Below are 20,000 nucleotides of genomic sequence, written 5' to 3'. Positions count from 1 at the left end.
GAGACTGTGGACGTCGTGTCCTCCGGACCAAAGAGGAAAAGAACCATCCGGATTGTTATAGGCGCAAAGTTGAAAAGCCAGCATCTGTGATGGTATGGGGGTGTATTAGTGCCCAAGGCATGGGTAACTTACACATCTGTGAAGGCGCCATTAATGCTGAAAGGTACATACAGGTTTTGGAGCAACATATGTTGCCATCCAAGCAACGTTACCATGGAAGCCCCTGCTTATTTCAGCAAGACAATGCCAAGCCACGTGTTACATCAACGTGGCTTCATAGTAAAAGAGTGCGGGTACTAGACTGGCCTGCCTGTAGTCCAGACTTGCCTCCCATTGAAAATGTGTGGCGCATTATGAAGCCTAAAATACCACAACGGAGAGCCCCGGACTGTTGAGCAACTTAAGCTGTACATCAAGCAAGAATGGGAAAGAATTCCACCTGAGAAGCTTAAAAAATGTGTCTCTTCAGTTCCCAAACATTTACTGAGTGTTGTTAAAAGGAAAGACCATGTAACACAGTGGTGAATATGCCATTTCCCAACTACTTTGGCACGTGTTGCAGCCATGAAATTCTAAGTTAATTATTATTTGCAAAAAAAAAATAAAGTTTATGAGTTTGAACATCAAATATGTTGTCTTTGTAGTGCATTCAATTGAATATGGGTTGAAAATGTTTTGCAAATCATTGTATTCCGTTTATGTTTACTGTACATCTAACACAATTTCCCAACTCACATGGAAACGGGGTTTGTATATACACACATATATATATATACAGTATATTTATATATGTATCGCATCCCTACTGTTTACTACTGCAGTATCTTGTAACAACCACTTCCACCATGTTTGATCGAGGTAATGTATGCTAACAGCTGACAACTTTCATTTTGTTCATATATATAATTGTGCTTACTAGAGGTGCAACGATACAGGTACCTGGTTTTAGGGCCACAGATTGGCTTCTTTTTCGGTACGTTTTGTGGGTGTAAAGAGAACAACTTTTTTGCCTCTAAAAAGTGATTTAGTTTTTTTGATTGTCATCACAAACATTCCGCAGTAAACAAAGTACAATTGGTGTAGTGAATACTATAAGAATATTTGATTACATATATAAAGAGAGTTTAATGAATTGTACATTGAATAATTTTTTTCATTACTTTTTCTACCACAAGAAGGCTTAATATGTATGTATATATAATCATATATATGTGTGTCTAATTGGCTATATATATATATATATATATATATATATATAACATTTTTGTTTAATATATGTATTTATTTATACATACATATATTATATTAATATATATATATATATGTATAAGTGTATATATATGTGTATATATAAACATTTATTTATATATATATATATATATATATATGTATATACACATTTATATATATATATATATATATATATGTGTGTGTGTGTGTGTATATACACATTTATTTATATATATATACATACACACAGATAATTGGTGTAGTGAATACTATAAGACATTTATTTAAAGTTAACATTTACTAAACAACACTTTTAAATAGTAAATTATTATTTGTGTTCTTTAATTACTTGTAGACATCAATGCTTTTCACCAGTGCTTCGGTAAACAAGTCGTGACACAGATTGTTTTTATAAAACTTATATTGAATGAAAATACATTAAAGCGCAGTTTGAATTTGAGGTTCTGTAAAATAATACACACCAACACATAAAACATGTGTAATGATTATTTAATGAAAAAACAAACAAGAACACAACATTTTTTTAGAACATGTTATATCAGAGGAGTGAAATCTTTGCAGACACAAACAAAAAGTCTGATTAAAAATATTTAGATATAAAATCCCTTTTCTGATTAAATTACTGTATTCTCCCAGTCGGGACCAATACAGTCACATAGACGTTCTGAGTGCCTGCAAGTCCGCGTTCAGGGCAGGATTATGGGTTGCTGCAGCAGATAGTGAACGTAAAGACTGTCATTAAAGTCGCTGCTCCTTTAAAATGTTGTGTTTCAACTTATATGCTAGTGTTAGTCATATTTCTTTATTTAATTCTTCTGGGCTGCACATCCACCTGTGTAACGGGACAAGGCACAACGCTGATTGAATATTTATTACGTCGTGACAAACCTCACTTTCGCGACGGTGGAGGGAAGTCATGCACACACACTGACACATACACAAGCAAACGTACACATAAACACATTCACAGACACACACAGGACCACGGTAAATAAAGGTGGATCGTCTGTGCAGGATTATAGCAAGCATCGTTGCTTCCCTACTGTTTACTACTGCGGTAACTTCTAACAGACATATCCGCCATGTTTGATCGAACAAATATTTTACCAGCCGATGACTGTGATCGAACTTGAATTAATCGTGATCAACGATCACGATCATAAAATCGCCCAGCCCTAATATGATTATTCCTCATAAAAACTATTTTATATGTATTTATTTTTAAATATTTTGTAAAAGGTAAAAAAATACATTTGTTTTTAAATTTTTGAATTAAATGTATAACATGTTGTTTATTATATTATAAGTCCAGTAATTCAAAACATTGATTATACCTTGAGGGCTGCATATGGATATGTGTGTGCGTGTGTGTAATAGTACTGCTCTCAGCAGAAAGAGAAGTCTCTCGGCCATGACTGTGACTCTAGCTCCTTAACACACACCATCAATCACAGCCTCATGCAACACTACACACACACAAATACAGTATATACGCACAGTAAGGGGCATCACAAGCTGCTGGAAAGATCTCCTTTGTCAGATGCTCACAGTCCGACACAAGCACCTTCAGAAGCTCACCTTGTGCGTGCGTGCAGACATACATACGCAAGTATCATGACTCACAGCTACACGCACACACACACACACACACACACACACACCAGCGTCAGCATACACACACACACACACCAGCGTCAGCATACACACAACGACTTACAGTCATTCATCTCTAGTGAGTATTCTTGCGCTCTTATCTCTTCACTCACCCTCCGCAGAGTATTAATCTTCCTCCTCTTTCTTCACTTATCTGCACATTCAAGGCCAGTTAAGACTCTCACCAACACACAGGCACACACATAAATATACAAGATACAGTATACAGCAGCACCGTAAGATGCGTGTGTTATGGAAAAGGCCTTGTCAGTGGGCAGATATGCTCCATGTTGCGTTGCTATCACTCAATGGCATCGGCTGTAGGTTCGCCCCCTAAGCTCCGCCTGCTGCTTTGACCAGTAAATAAAATTAATAGTTAGAAATTTGAATTGTTTTAGTTGTTTTTTTTAAACGGATAGCTGCGCAGAAAGGAAAATTATACGTTTTGCTTTGGTCAATGAGCCAAATAGTAAACAGATGACGGAGAAGCCAAATAAAAAAGCAAAAACACTCCTGTGTATTTTTCTGTCTGCACATTTGTCCCACTTTTTATTCATCCTTTATTTTCTCCTTCTCCTCAGGTGATCCTGCCTGACCTGGCAGTGCTGCGGTTGGCGGTGTACGACGATAACAACAAGCTAATAGGCCAGCGCATCCTACCGCTAGACGGCCTGCAGGCTGGTTACCGTCACATCTCCCTGAGGAACGAGGGCAACAAGCCCCTCTCCTTGCCCACTATATTCTGCCAGATCATTCTCAAGACTTACGTGCCCGACGGCTTTGGGGGTGAGCAAAACAAACCAATCACCAGTGTCTATGTTTTGTTTTTGTAGGAGGTTTTAGGTTTTCTTTTTTACGCCACTCGATTTATTCCCAAGTGGTAATAAAATGGCGACTATGGCCTTCAGTTCCTCTCTCTCTCTCTCTCTCTCTCTCTCTCTCTCTCTCTCTCTCTCTCTCTCTCTCTCTCTCTCTCTCTCTCTCTCTCTCTCTCTCTCTCTCTCTCTCTCTCTCTCTCTCTCTCTCTCTCTCTCTCTCTCTCTCAACGCCTCAGGTCAGTTTGAACAATTGCAGTAATGACTCGCCCACAAATGATGACGGCCATAGAATCTTTGAAGCTGAGCAGGCAAACAAATGAGAAGGACATTAAATAAAGCCAAAGGGTTTGAGTCCAGGAAATAGCCACGACCGCAGTCGTTAGCCACCTCCTCATTGTCCCTAATGATTTTCTTTTCATACCAAAGTAGTCATTTCTATCCTAGTTCTTCTTTCAAACTTTGTTCCATTATATGTGTCATACACTTACTTTTATACACCAAGTGATGATGTACCGAACATACAACCGGAAGTGGAGCGGCAAATGGTTGTCTCTGTTTGGATGTTGTCACAGACATCCCCGCCGTTTTTCATGGAGTTAATATGCTGACAGCTGATCATTGTGATCGAGCTGAAATTTATCACGATCACAATCTACTTTTAGTTGCTTGAATAAATATATAGTTATTTATATATTTAATATTTAATTTACTGTATTTATTGTTTTTTTTATTATTTAATATATGTGTGTATATATATATATTTATATATATATATGTATATATATATACGTATATATATATTTTTTTTATATATATATATATATATATATACAGTATATGAACTGCATATATATATATTTTTATATATATATATATGTATATATATATATATATATATATATATATATATATATATATATATATATATGAACTGCATATATATATATGTATATATCAGAGGTGTGGACTCGAGTCACATGACTTGGACTCGAGTCAGACACGAGTCATGAATTTGATGACTTTAGACTCGACTTGACAAAATGTAAAAAGACTTGCAACTCGACTTAGACTTTAACATCAATGACTTGTGACTTCACTTGGACTTGAGCCTTTTGAATTGACATGACTTGACATGACTTGCTACTTTCCCCAAAACCCAAAGATGAAAAAGTTATTCGGGAGCGCTCCGTATTTTTCATTGTGTACTTGTCTATCAGCGTTGCGTGTGTCTCAGTACAACAGCCAATCAAATTAGATCTACTTTGTTTTCATCACACAGCATTCATCCAATCAAATTGCAGGACAACCAACGAAGAAGACATGTCCAAACCACACGCCAGTGAACAAAAAATGATACCTAAAATAATTTTGTTTGGGTATAAAAATTACCAGGTGGTCAACACAAAACGGTTTGCAGTATGCAACACATGCGGTTCGAAAATTACTGATGGAGAGGCAACAACTTCCAACTTCGTCCGGCATTTGAAGTTGCACAAAGAACGGTAAGTTTTGAATGTAAGATAACGTTTATTGGCTAAGTAACGTGACTTTTATTTGCTGTGTAGTTAAATCAGTGAGGCTGTAAAATCACTGCTAACGTTATAACGTTATTGCAAACATGGGAATCTGTTGCAGTTCACTACCTTATTCATACTTTTTGTTCAGTGATTTTTTTTAAGCAGGGTTACGTTAGTCAATATATCACACGTAACGTTAGACGGCGGTCAGCAGCACCGCGTATTTTAGCCACCTAAAAAAAGACAAAAATAGTAAAATAAAGGTCAGTTAAAATGTATACTATATTATGAATATGTGTACCGTTTTAGCTAGCTTTCTGACATACTGTTGGTTGTTTACCTCAGTGGTCCCCAACCACCGGGCCGCGGCCCGGTACTGGTCCGTGGATCGATTGGTATCGGGCCGCACAAGAAATAATATTTTTTTTTTCCTCTTTTTTTAATTAAATCATCATAAAAAACACAAGATACACTTACAAGTAGTGCACCAACCCAAAACAACTCTCTCTCCCCTTTTGTTCTGGGCATTGAACATGAAGACTCTTCCTTCACTGTTCCGAGTGGCCATGAGAGTCTTGGCAGTGCCTGCCTCCAATGCTCCAGTGGAGCGAGTTTTCAGCCATGGTGGCATCATACTACGCCCCCATCGTGCACAAATGACTGACAGACTCTTGGCTAATTTGGTCTTTTGCAGATGCAATGCAGCATAGGGCCCTGACATATAAAAAGTACAACTTTTTTGTTATGTTCACATATATGTCATGTTTTTTCAATGTTAACACTTTTGTACAAATAAGTACATTTGCACTTTATTTTTCAATGTGTTTGTTCTGTAAAGGAATGAGTTAATGTTTAAAATGACTGGTTAATAGTGCTATTATAAAGTGCAATGTCAGCACAATTTTCTTTCCTGCAATTTAAAATGCACTTGTTTTAATAAATAAATACAGCGTTTGAAAAGCATACACAATCTGTGTTAATATATTAGTCTGTGGTTAAAAGGACTTGAAAGGACTCGAAACTCAAAATGCAGGACTTAGGACTTGACTTGAGACTTTCCAGTCTTGACTTTGGACTTGACTCGGGGCTTGCCTGTCTTGACTCGGGACTTGACTCGGACTTGAGGGCAAAGACTTGAGACTTACTTGTGACTTGCAAAACAATGACTTGGTCCCACCTCTGGTATATATATATATATATATATATATATATATATATATATATGAACTCCATATATATATATATTTATATATATATATATATATATATATATATATATATATATATATATATATATATATTTTATTTTCGTGCTTTTTGTAAATCTTGCAAAAATCTCAAAGAACACTGAAATCAATCATTTAGCTCCCTTTTATTCCCTTTTTCAATATAAATAAATGTAGAGTAAATAAATGAATCCTAAATCGAAAAAAAGAGTCAGAAAATTAAATGACAACTTTATCAACTTCATAAAATGTTTTAAGAAAATTTTAATTAATAAAATAGCTATTTAGCTGAGGCTGAGCGAAGCGTTGTCAGAGAAATGTTTTTTTCACTGCAGCTTTAATGTTTTAGTTTTTTAATGAAGGAATGGGTGTGTTGCAGCTATTGTGGACGCTCTCTCAGACCCAAAGAAGTTTTTGACCATCGCAGAGAAGAGAGCTGACCAAATGAAAGCACTCGGCATTGACACGGTACTTTTAGAACATCAATATATAAAAATACAACACACACACACACACAGGACCAAGGAGCTCGTGTGTGTCCTCCTTCAGAACGACATCGCTGATGTTCCAAGTGGAAGCTCCAAAAACGACAAGAAGGGAAAGGGCAAAGGAGACACAGTGAAGGCAAGTGTGACGCCTCAGAGCAGCTCAGACATGGCTCAGACCTCCAACGCCGCCCAGAACAATACAGCAGAGCCCAAGAAAGGTGCGCTTTCACTTACTGTTTTTTTTCATAAACACATATAAATCACTTGGTTTTGTCTTTCAGATAACACATGGGTGCCCAACATCAGCATTGATGACCTCAAGCAAATGAAGGTGCTTCCCTGAAGTCATGTCTTGGTCTCACAGACGATATTTACTTTTATCTTAGCCAAGTAACGCGTGCGTTTCTTTGGCTGCAGACGTTCCTCAAACTGATGAAGAAGCAGCAGAAGGAGCTCAGCACTTTGAAGAAGAAACACTCAAAGGTGATTGGAACACAAAGATGGCGCCACCTGATTGTTGTTGTTTACCTTGCAAATAAAAAAAAATGTGTCTACAGGATCAAAACGTCATGCAGAAGACACACTGTGCGCAGGTAGACAAGATGGTGTCTGTGCACGACAAGGAGAAGAACACATTGGAGAAACTGCTTGACAAAGCCATTAAAAAACGAGGGTAAAGGAACAACAGTGCAACAATTAAATATCAACTAATTATACTTTGTGTATTAGAATAATACACTTCTAAAACTAATACATTTAATTGGAAATTCATTAAAACTAATATATATACATCACAATATTTTTTTACATGTAATAGGCATACATGAGCAAGAGAGCGCGAGCGAATAATGAACACTAAGTGATTAGTGAATGCTGACGTGAAGCTAGATTTTTTTGGATGTGTACGTCAAGGTCAATGACAGGGTACGTAGGGGGAGGAGCAAGCTATGTGACTCAACAGTATATTTCAGTGTTTAGCTAAGACACGCAGAATGCACAGACGTCGCCTCGTTAGTCACAACTTACTACTAGTAAGAGGCGCTGCCAATTAAGTAACAAAAGTTAGGAGGAAAAAAGATTATTACAAAGCCAAATGTCCCTGTGTGGGGTTATTTAATCTTCAAACCGAATGAGCAACATGAGCCCATCAACACGGACACACTAGCAAGTATGCCATGATGGCATTGGCAACAAAAAAAGACAACAAACAACCAACCCAGTTTTTCTAGTTTTTGGAAAAATCTGCACTTCAAATTGTTTAATATTTATTAAAGTGCAATTTTTGCTAACAGAGATTGAGTCCATTTTATTTTTGTTTGTTTGTTACTCAATTAAGATGGTGTCCTTTTCATTACAATAGTATAAAAATACTACAGTGATGACAAATCTGTTAATTGCGTTTGAAAGGGTTACTTGTATTATTATTATTATTATGATATTATGATTACATTAGTGCTTAATTTGGTGACGAAATAATGCTGGCAATAACGTTGTTTATTAGCAATAATTTGTAAGACAATTTATTGTCCAGCAAAAGTTGTTTTTCCACCCAGGTGTAACCCGCCTGGTTAACCCCATACTTCCGGTCAGCCTGGGACTCGAACTTGGGTCCTTCGAATGAAAGTGCAGCGTGCTAGCTACAGAGCTAAATGCCTGAGCTGTCAATTTGGTGTCTTAAGATTGTCGGGAAGTGAGGTTTACCAACGTACACTTGGCCCAGCCACACTCTCTAGCTTCCGTTACAAAAGTCAGTACAATTGATGGAAAAAAAATATTTGGTAGAATAATTAATTTAAAAAAAATTGTGTTAAATTAAAGACTGATTATTATTATTGTATGTAATCAGTAGTATCACCAAAAATCATTCCTGGGCGCGGCCAATGCTGCTGCTCACTGCTCCCCTCACCTCCCAGGGGGTGATCAAGGGTGATGGGTCAAATGCAGAGAATAATTTCGCCACACCTAGTGTGTGTGTGACAATCATTGGTACTTTAACTTTATAAGAAGCACTTTAACTTTATAAGAAGCAATGTAGTTGTTGTTTTGTTTTTTTAAAGTAGGACTGTCAAACTTAACACAATAATAGCGAGTTAACCATCATTTTTAACGGCACAAATTTTTGGACGCGAGATCAACGTGTACGCCGAGACAGGCAGAAACTTTTCATTGGCTATTGTCTACGGTCGGTACACCGGAGGCTTGGAATGCTACATCCTGTGAATGTGTTCATGCTGTGGCAAAAGCGCGAAAAGGAATACACGTTGGGGAAATGCAAATTTTAGCAAAAGGGGCTGACTGGCTAACTTTTCAAAATTTGGTTAAAGCTCGTCAATTGTAAACCCAGAGAAGCGTTCTGCAGCGTGTGCAAAAAGACTTCCAAACTCAATTGGCATCAATGTGTTAATATTACACATGCTATGAGCTAATCATAAATTCAAAATAAAGGCAGGCAGCAGTTAACGATGCCAAATGTATTTGGAGTGACTAACAAAGTCATGACTCCTGTTGCCAGCACAACTGTACGTTGCTGCTACCACTCCAGAAAATAAAATAAATAAAAAATAATTCTCAGATTAAACAGTTTTGTGAGCCAATTCCAATTCACTTATTAGTAATAGTTAATGTAAACGTTTCAACTATTCAAGATTATCATTGTCAAATACTTATTTTGTCTGTACAGACAATTGTAAGATTTTGATTATACTGCATATGCTAACTATCTGCAGTAGGGCATGGGCATCACATTTGTTTTAAAGCATTAAAAAGCATATTATTAGACTTGCTGATGCCTGCAGAAACCCTGTGTATAGTGTACTTAATTTTGTGGTCAGTATGTCTCGTCTAAGTCTCATGCATTTGTCATGCACATCTTGAGTGTGTCTCATGCCTGTCTCATGTATGTCTCAAGTGTCATGCACATCTCATGTCAGTCTCATGTCATGTGGCTCATATATGTTATGTCTCATGTCTGTCTCCTGTATGCCTAATGTGTGTCTCATGTGTATTTGTGTCTAATGTGTGTCTAATGCCTGTCTCGTGTGTTTGTGTCTCATGTATGTCTCATGTATGTTTGGGTCTCATGTATGTGTTCCATTAGGGAAAACAACTGCCAGGAGCTGAAGAAGGAAACCGAAGACAAAATCCAAACGCTGGCGACTAATCACAAAGCCAAGGTGCTTGTCCTCCATTGTTTGACATTGGCACAACAAGTTGTGAGTGTGTAAGTGTGTTGTTGTGCGTGCAGGTAAAGGACATGACGGCACAGCACACCAAAGAGTGGTCGGCACTGATCAGCAGTCACAGTGTTGAGGAGCAAGAGATGAAGGACAATCACGTTACTCAACAGTGTGAGCATCTTAAGAAGTTACTGAGCAGCGTTCAGGAGCAGCAAACTGGACAACTCAAAATCATCCATGAGAGGTCAGAACTTCTAATTCTTGTCTCATTTCCAAACCTTTTAGTTGTGAAAGAAGCAGAATAAATTATACTTCACGTCACACCCAACTAGTTTGCTGCCTAAATGGGCTGCTGTTACATTGAAAAAGGAAATGAACATGAATGACTTAAAATCTGTAATAATCAATTATTAATCAATTAATCCATTAGTTAATGTGTAATTAATGGCCTCTTCAAGCAATTAAAAGAAAGATGCACTACTCAGTTGCAACCAGAAGGGGCAGTGTTGATCTCGCTTTAATAATATGTATGAATATATTCAAAAATTAATCAAAAATGACATATAAAAAAAATAATAATAATTTTAGTTTCCCTAAAAATCAAGAACGTTTTAACACATCATCATCACTGTGAAGGTAATTGTTGGATTGTTTTTTTATTGTGGAAAACATCTAAAATCAATACAAAATAACAATATTAGAAATAATAATAGATTCATTAATCGTTCAAGATAATTGTTGGCCTATTGTATATATTTGAATGTACTTTATCCTTAAAGGGGTCACATTATGATTGTTTGTTACATTTAAAATACTTCCTTGTGGTCTACATAACATGTAATAGTGGTTATTTGGTTAAAATGTTGCATAGATTGTGTTTTACGGACTATCTTCAAGCCACTTTCTGACCGTCTCTTCAGGATGCACTGTTTTGAGGGCGGTCCTATTTACCTGTGTCCAGTTCAACTACGTCTTCCCCACGTCAGTCATGTTGTACTTTTTAGTGTTTCAATATGGAGTCTACTGACAGATATAAGTTAGGACGATACGCTACGTTGTATTGGAAACGGAAACAGCGGATGATGCATGTGCATGTACGAGCCAGTCTGTCTCACAAGAGGATAGAGAAAAAGAAGGAACTTATTGACTACAACATCCAACCGACTACAACAATGGCAGACTGATGCAAAGCTCTCCAGGTAAAACTTTACCATATATCGAGATATCCCCTGACGTCACCAATGGGAGAAATGTCACGAATGAAGCAAATTGCAAACGGCTCGTTTGGAGGAAGTATGAAGGAAGGCAAGATTGTTTTATAAATATCTCCGCCATGCCTCCAAAAACAGTCGGTCTGTAATTCGTAAATCGAAAGATTTGTACAATTAGGGGTTTGTGAATAAATGTTCCACTGTCTATGATATATCCAATGTAAATTATCATCAAACAAGTACATTTTGAAAAGTAGAGCTTTACTTTTGAGCGCTTTCTATCACAAATGTTTTATAAATATCTCCGCAAGGCCTCCACGGTATGATTTAATATTTTTGAGACTTATGCAGATTCCAAATACACAAAAACAGGTACCAATAGGTAAGAAAAATTGGTTTTGCATAAACGGTCCCCTTTTAATTGGAGGAAGAACTGGCTTTTTGTGTATTTTCTGCCATTTAAAATCAAAACAAAATAATATTTATTACAATTAGATTAATTAATATATTGATTTTCCAAGGAAATTAAGTCATAATGTTGTAAGATAATACTTGTGAAATTATATTTGAATGTACTGTACCTTTTTAATTGGTGGAAAAACTGACTTCTGTGTATTTTCTGCCATCTATAATGTATATCAATTATTTAAAAAACTCAATTAATAGATTAATTGATTGTTAATTTTAAATGTTTATGTCAATTTTTGGCAGTATAAAATCAGTATGAAAATATTTTAACAATATATTAGTGTGTTATAAAGGCAAAGCCAAGTCACATTTACTAAGCATATTTGGACCATAGTATCTTCTTGGAATTAAAATGTTACTGTCAAACACACGTTTTTGTGTTTTTCTGAAAATAAAATAATATATTAAAAATAACCATTAAAAAATGATATATAATTTCCCCCACAGAACAGGAAATGTCAGAATTACTGGATTGCAATGTTTTTAAATTGAGGCCTGATTACAGAAAACACACTAAAATCAATATAAAAGTAATTGAAAACATATATACATGAATGGATTGTTAAGTGTCACATTTCAAGTTAATGTTTGTAATTTTTTATAAGGGAATTTTTGCTTTGTTTTGTTGTTGTGCTGCAGGCAGAGCAAAGAGATGCGAGCCAATCAGGCAAAGATGTCCATGGAGAACAGCAAAGCCATCAGCCAGGACAAGAGCATCAAAAACAAGGCAGAGAGAGAGAGGTGAAACACACACACATGCACACACACTATGTCCCTGATGTATTTGCATGTTGGAGTGTCGATGTTTTGACACAACGTTATTGTCGTCCTGCAGGAGAGTGCGAGAGTTGAACAGCAGCAACACTAAGAAGTTCATGGACGAGAGGAAGAGAGTGTGTGCTCTTACTAATCGATACACAAACAAACATAGTTGTACAATATCACTAACTAATTGTGTGTGTGTGTGTGTATGTGTGTGTGTGTGTGTGTGTGTGTGTGTGTGTGTGTGTGTGTGTGTGTGTGTGTGTGTGTGCGTGTGCGTGTGCGTGTGCGTGTGCGTGTGCGTGTGCGTGTGCGTGCGTGCAGCTGGCCATGAAGCACCAGAAGGAAATGGAGCAGCTGGAGAAAAACCAGAAAGAGCAGGTGGAGAAACTGGACAAGTTCAATGAGCAGGTACAACACACTAAAAGTACATCATATACATACATACTTTATATTTGCTCTTCATGATGTGTATTTACTTACTGGACTCAACATTTGGTCATTACTTCATATTATAGTGTTGCATTTGGACTTAGAAGTGTTTTCCCTGTACATGGCAGTACATGAATGTACTGTATGTACTATGTACTATGGCATGCGTATGGCATGTGTGTGTATGTATGGCATTTACAGTATATCTATGTACATGTTCATGCTATGATTTACTTAGTTTTTAATATGATTTGCTTCTCCTGGCACAGCTTTTGACATCACATCATGCAAACAAACAAAAGCTTGCAGGTAAGAAGACGTCGCATTCATTCCTGTTACACGTGTCCAAATACTTTTGTCCATTCTTTACACTTTTTTTTGCCATCATGATTTACTTGAGGAATCCGTTGCTGTTTTCACGACTCATCAGTTTGACATCTTGCTTACTGTACACACTGTAATTATGTTTCATTAAAGCGCAAAGAGGACGTGAATTATAGAGAGGCTGTTTTTTCTTCATGTAAAAACTCATTATGTATTCAACTGTAATAATCATTTGGAGTGCATGAGAAAGTGGAAAAGAAAACGTTGCTTTCTTTGACCACATGGTCATTTATTAACAAGTATATTCACTACAGACATTTATTGTCGTTTGTACAAAACAGTATTGTAAGTGTAACGCCACAGTTGAGTAGCAACATTTTACAGTGCATGCAGAGATAGATGAAGCTGCTGGATACTGATGATTCTTCAAATGACGCTACTTCCATCTTGAATGATTAATTAAAAAAAACAATGCAAGAGGTTGCCTACAGCCAGAGCTATTACTGCCAATATCATGTATGACATTATAAACACTGCATGCTAAATAAAGTGCATATTTTATTTTGAAAGTCAGTGTTTTATTTTGAAAGGTGCTCACCAAAAGCACAAGTGGAGGAAGGCTGGTGAAATACTATTGGTTTAAATGACTGTCAGCGCTAGTGTAAACAAGGCATGCTTTGGGGGGCATGGCTACATTTATAATGACATGTGACTGCAGCTCCACAAATAAGATGAAAAATATCATATTTGATGTCATGATTCACCCAGGTTGCGTTTCCCTGTGTTCAAAGGTAAAGGACATGCAGCAGATGTCCAAGTTGGAGGAGGAGATGGAGCGCAGACCGACCACAGTGGTCTGAGCACTTGACACCTACTTTGACACGCTGTCGTCACACAAACACACCGTAGCTACGCCCCCTTGCCATGTCTACAACTTCCTGGTAACTCGGCCCCCCCTGCTCATAAACACACTCACACTCACACATTTACTGGTTTTGTACCACTGAGCCATCATCACAAACACACACGTTTATAATGAAACAACACTTTGAACAGGTGTTGGAATGTAGTCGTCTACTTTGTGAAGGGAGCACTCGTCACCATTTCTTTATTCTGTTCACATAGCTGGAAAGGACATTAGTGGCGCCCCCTGCGGGTTGTGTTTAGAATGCAAACTTGTCGTCTAACTTTGAAATCAATACACAAACGCTTAATGATAGTTGCTTAGACGTTTGCTTGATTGCGGCCATGTTTGTAACCTTGCTCAAAGTTGACAGCATATTCCCTAAAAACCCTTAAGTTACGGTGTCTGAGAAATTTCAAGTCAATCCCACTTCTGGGGTTCAATAAGAGTGCCACCATGTGGTGTATTTGTCAGAAAACTAATAGCACAGGAAACACAGTAGCGGTGCAAGTTTTGACACATTTTCATCCTTTTGAAGTTACATGATAGCAATATCCTCATTCTTTCACACACTTGTACGTCTTATTACAATATTTCCACATGATGAAAGATCACGTTGTATTCAATTACTTTTTTAAATCATCACCTAGCATGCAGTGTGTTTATGAATACAAAATAATGTTAAAGAAATGACAAGAAAGTCATGTTGATGGTAAAAGCTACAAAAATGGCCGCCAATTTGGTTTTCATCGCATTTTAACAAAGTGCTCCCTTAATAGCTTAGATGCTTTATCGGACTCTCCCACTGCCACACACACACACACACACACACACTGCTGCTTTTTATCAAAACTTAAATGGGTCACCATGGCAACTGACGTCATCAAAACCAAATGAGTTTTTATTTTTTTTAATAGAAAAAGTGCATTTACTCCACAGCTTTGCAGCTCTTGTCGTCTGTTGTTAGGATGTTTATTAAATTATTCCTTTTTGTTTTGCCATCAAATGCCAAATTTAAAGGGTTATTTATATGGAGATATACAAATATAAATAAGTGAACATATATATTATATACGTATATTAGATATGATGTTGTAGTTTTAACCATTGTTTGTTGGAGGCTTTTCTTTTCTTTTTGCACTTGTTGTCCACCGCTTTGTCTTTCTCGTCGCTCCACAAGCAAGCGACTTTTACTCAATTCTCCTCATTTTTGCTTTTTTTCTCCTTTTAACCGTAGCGCTCAAACCAGGCATACTGTGCATGTTTTTTTTTTTTGTATTTCTATTCTTATTATTGTACTGTTCCTGTAACTTCTAGCAAAGAAGATGCGGTTGTTACCCAGCTCCTTTAATACTGTTTTATAGTATGTATACCAATAAATGAAGGTGGAACATCTCCTGGTCTTACTAACCTTCTGAAAGAAAATTCATCTGTTCCAGGGTCAAACTCTGGCCGTCATGCACCTTCTATTGACGGTACAGTTTAGGTTTAAGATCACAGTCCACACTTCCGTAAGTGTAAAAAAAGGATAAATATGTTACTTCTATGTATTGTTCTTACTGCCTTCAGTGTCCGCTTACTTCACGTAACTTGTTGATGCAAATCCACATTTTGAAGGTAAAAATGCCACATTGTTGTCCAAAATATGCGGTAGAAGAAAAGAGGAGCAATATCTTTAGTCAGAGACATCCAGGGTCCCTGCTTTGGGATCTGCAGCAGCTTGGTCCAAACAATCTTGAAAAAAACTTTTTTTTTTGCCTTAAAACCTAAAAAATGTGAATATAAAAAAATGCCTCCGCCCAAAACAACATTTAAAGTATTGAAACATAAAATGTATATCTTCAAAATATGAATTTGTCATTAAAAGTTAAAGTTGCAGGTGAACATGCTCAGTGTCTCCCTGCAGACTGAGAAGAAATGAGTTGGTTCTGTCAGGTTCTGCGGTGTTCCTTCAAGGGGGAGGGGTCACGTTCATGCCACGCTGCATGACATCAACTCAAAAAAAAAAAAAAAAACACTTCTAAATGCTGAAAAGTCGCTTTCCCACTTGTTTTGGATTGTTTCTGCTACGAGATAGACACAATCACTTGGCGGGCATGCAGCCTCACTTGCCAGAAACTGAGAAATGTGACTTTTTCTGCTTTGCTCCTGCATAACTCCATCAAAGTACAGAATGCAAGACCATGCAGGCTCGCTTTTGTTGCGATGCGGTGGGAGGGGGATGGAAGGGGGGGGGGGGGGGGGGGGGGGTGTGTCTCCCGTCAAGCTTCACTTCCTTCCAAGCAGAACCTGCAGCACGAGCTCCACCTTCCTGAGGAGACACTGCGCCGTTTGTTAGTCACGTGCACGCCGAAGCGTCACTTTGGACTCGGAACCACTTTTTCTGGTCCAGTCCAAGTCTTCCTTTTGCCAGATTTATGTGGAGGCATCCGTCCTCCCACTCTCTCTTTCCCTCTCTCTCCTCCTCCTCTCTCCCCTCCCGCTCCTCTCTCTCCTGCTGCTCTCAGGTGGATCCACTCGCTCCTGCTCCGCTCCTGCAGCCGCGGGAGAGTGCTGAAGATGCGGCGAGCAGGTTTCAGCACCACGGACAGCTGCCGGCTTCTGCTGCTGGGTACGTGCGCGTGCGCGTGTGCATCGTGACTCCACGCTGCAGTGCGTGTGCGCGTCATTCATTTGTGTCGCTTCCAACAACAACAAAAAAATACTTTTTTTTTTTTTTTTGAAAGAGTTGTGCTGACTGTGCATCTTTTTTGGGGTACCCCCGCCCCCACCTCTCTCACCCACCCCACCCCCTCTCCCCCCTCCACTCCCTCGTGCACGCGCAGGTGTGCTGGTTCTGGCCGCGGTTCTGGCCGAGCAGGAAGGTGAGAACCTGTCCGGTCTGTCCACCAATCCGGACCGAGGCATCTTCGCCGTCCGGGAGAACGGAACCACGTGTCTGATGGTGGAGTTTGCGGTCAAATTCCTGGTTCCGTACGACGTGCTCGCGCTCAACCGGATCGACGTAAGCATCTTTCATGGTCAACATTGACGTAAAGGCAGGTGCGGTCCAAAAAAAGACTTCATTCAAATATTGTTTCCTGTCGGCATAAAAAGCTGACTGCGCATGCGTGTTATTGCCATTAAAATCGATTTTTATGTCTTTCGAATTAAACACTTGTTCTACTTTTTCAAAGTTAGAATAACGCTATAGGAATTAGGAATGCTTTTGCACCTGTTTCGATTTGCTGCGTTTAATGTAAAAGTGAGATAAATGTGTGGATTTTTAGAATTGTGTTATAATAACCTGCTTTAAATGAAGTTATTGATGTTCGCCTGTGCGCATAAACTGCTGACTATGCATTGTGAAATGTATTTCTTAAAAAGTCCAATTCAATGCGGATTCTACCTTTTCTATTTTGTTATTAAACTAAACATTTTAATAATATTTTTTTTACAGTCGCATTATATTTATTTTTACTGTTTTCTGCTTGAAAGCATTTTATTCCCTTTTAATTTTACCATCTCAAATGTCAGTCATTGAACAAAAAAATAACACAAGGAAATATATGCGGTTTAAAATGATAAAAGATCATTACAAATGTTTTTTTGGTACATATAAAGCTGACGTTTGGAGCGTCTCTGCTGACTCTGCAAATTGCTCCGTTCTCTTCTGATATTTAAAATACATGTTCAACAATTATGCATGTTTTTTGTCATTTAACTACATTTTTTTTAGTTTTTAATCTGCTTGTCAATTGTTCTCTTCCCTCAAACTCTCAGATATTTTAAATGTAAAAACAGATTTTCTAGATATTCATCATAACCGTGCTCGTGTGATTAAAAATTACCCCATTTTATCGATTTTTTTGGAACATTTGGAGTGTGTGTGCTCGTGTGTAAAATGCTGACTCGGCATCATAAAAATTCTATATCCCTGCAATAATAAAAATAAAACACATTTTCGAAAATTTGCCGTTTTTATTCCATATTTCACTGCATGTTAATGATTTCTGCTGCATTGTCGAAGCTTGTGGGCCAAAACGTTTGGTTTGCCTTATCAATATTAATGTAAGGTCCAAAATACTTCATTAAGATGTTTTTCTGGAGACATAAAATGCGGACTGCGGATGCGTATTGTCATTAAAACATGTGTTTCTGTATTTAAAATAAACAACCATGTAATGTCATGCATGTCAATGTGTGTGCGTGTGCGTGTGCGTGTGCGTGTGCAGCTGATCACAGAGCAGGCGTCCTTCACGTTGCCTCGCGGGGCTCAGATTGATGGCAAGTGTGGCAGCACTGAGTCAGAAATCAACATCAGCTGGAAGAACAACGCTTACACACTACGTATATTTTTCTCGAAGGTACACAGACACTGCACTACATTACACACTACACTATAACTAAGTACAACACACTCTCTCCTACACATTTTTAGATTATTATTATACAATATTATACTCTGCATCACACACTACATTACAAACTACCTACTCTACGCACTACAAACTACTACACTTAATTATACTATACGGAACAAAACATTCCACTTCTCAACTACACGACATTACACACTACATTCTATACTAAACTACAGTATGCGACAATATGTTACACACTCCACTACACTACATTACACACTACATTCTACATTTGAAGTAGGCAACAATATGTTACACATTCCACTTAACTACATACAACACTCAACTACACTACATTACACACTACATTCTACACTAAACTACAGTAGGCGACAATGTTACACACTCGACTACACTACATATTGCACTCAACTACACTATATTGCACACTACATACTGCACTCAACTACACTATATTACACACTACATACTGTACTCTACTACACTATATTACACACTACATACTGCACTCAACTACACTATATTACACACTACATACTGTACTCTACTACACTATATTACACACTACATACTGCACTCAACTACACTATATTACACACTACATACTGTACTCTACTACACTATATTACACACTACATACCAGGCTATATTACACACTACATACCATGCTATATTACACACTACATACTGCACTCAACTACACTAGATTACACACTACATACCATGCTATATTACACACTATATACTGCACTCAACTACACTAGATTACACACTACATACCATGCTATATTACACACTACATACTGCACTCAACTACACAAGATTACACACGACATTCTACACCAAACTACAGTAGGCGGCATGTTACACACTTCACTACACTACTGCATTACACTAAAACACTCTCCTGCACGACACTAAATTACAGTACATTGCAATAAACTACATTACACATTGCATTATTCTCTACCGTACAATAAATTACACACTACACTACTTTATACACTACACTAAATTACACTGTACACTGAAATACAGACAATACTCTCCACACTAAACTCCAGTAAATTACACACGCTATACCACAACAAACTATACTAAATTACACTACATTCTACACTAAACTACAGTAGTCGACGATGTTACACACTCGACTACACTACATACTGCACTCAACTAGACTATATTACGCACTACATACTGCACTTAACTACACTATATTACACACTACATACTGCACTTAACTACACTATATTACACACTACATACCACACTATATTACACACTACATACTGCACTCAACTACACTATATTACACACTACATACTGCACTCAACTACACTATATTACACACTGCATTCTACACTAAACTACAGTAGACATGTTACACACTTCACTACACTACT

General features: G+C 37.6%; 2 protein-coding genes across 5 annotated transcripts in view; both read left to right on the top strand.

The window, feature by feature from the left end:
• The window catches only part of LOC133576088 (1-phosphatidylinositol 4,5-bisphosphate phosphodiesterase beta-4-like), a 126,401-nt gene extending 110,775 nt beyond the window's left edge, over positions 1-15,626 (top strand). For 3 of the 4 annotated variants that reach the window (XM_061929046.2, XM_061929047.1, XM_061929049.1), the window contains 13 exons: positions 3,486-3,690; positions 6,845-6,933; positions 7,015-7,171; positions 7,235-7,284; positions 7,371-7,436; positions 7,511-7,626; positions 10,051-10,126; positions 10,198-10,373; positions 12,448-12,549; positions 12,644-12,701; positions 12,895-12,981; positions 13,272-13,311; positions 14,118-15,626. In XM_061929046.2, coding sequence (XP_061785030.1) covers positions 3,486-3,690; positions 6,845-6,933; positions 7,015-7,171; positions 7,235-7,284; positions 7,371-7,436; positions 7,511-7,626; positions 10,051-10,126; positions 10,198-10,373; positions 12,448-12,549; positions 12,644-12,701; positions 12,895-12,981; positions 13,272-13,311; positions 14,118-14,194 — 1,299 coding nt within the window. In that variant the 3' untranslated portion in view covers positions 14,195-15,626. The remainder of the gene's footprint in view (positions 1-3,485; positions 3,691-6,844; positions 6,934-7,014; positions 7,172-7,234; positions 7,285-7,370; positions 7,437-7,510; positions 7,627-10,050; positions 10,127-10,197; positions 10,374-12,447; positions 12,550-12,643; positions 12,702-12,894; positions 12,982-13,271; positions 13,312-14,117) is intronic. The other variant, XM_061929050.1, reaches the window with a different exon arrangement.
• Positions 15,627-16,466: 840 nt separating this feature from the next.
• The window catches only part of lamp5 (lysosomal associated membrane protein family member 5), an 11,813-nt gene continuing 8,279 nt past the window's right edge, over positions 16,467-20,000 (top strand). The window contains exons 1-3 of the mRNA XM_061929051.1: positions 16,467-16,841; positions 17,056-17,234; positions 18,445-18,576. Of these exons, the coding sequence (XP_061785035.1) occupies positions 16,790-16,841; positions 17,056-17,234; positions 18,445-18,576 (363 nt within the window). The 5' untranslated portion in view covers positions 16,467-16,789. The remainder of the gene's footprint in view (positions 16,842-17,055; positions 17,235-18,444; positions 18,577-20,000) is intronic.

Source organism: Nerophis lumbriciformis, linkage group LG34 (assembly GCF_033978685.3).
Source record: "Nerophis lumbriciformis linkage group LG34, RoL_Nlum_v2.1, whole genome shotgun sequence".
NCBI classification, from domain to species: Eukaryota; Metazoa; Chordata; class Actinopteri; order Syngnathiformes; family Syngnathidae; genus Nerophis; species Nerophis lumbriciformis.
The sequence above is the reverse complement of the archived record's forward strand: the minus strand, read 5'-3'. Positions and strand labels throughout refer to the sequence as shown.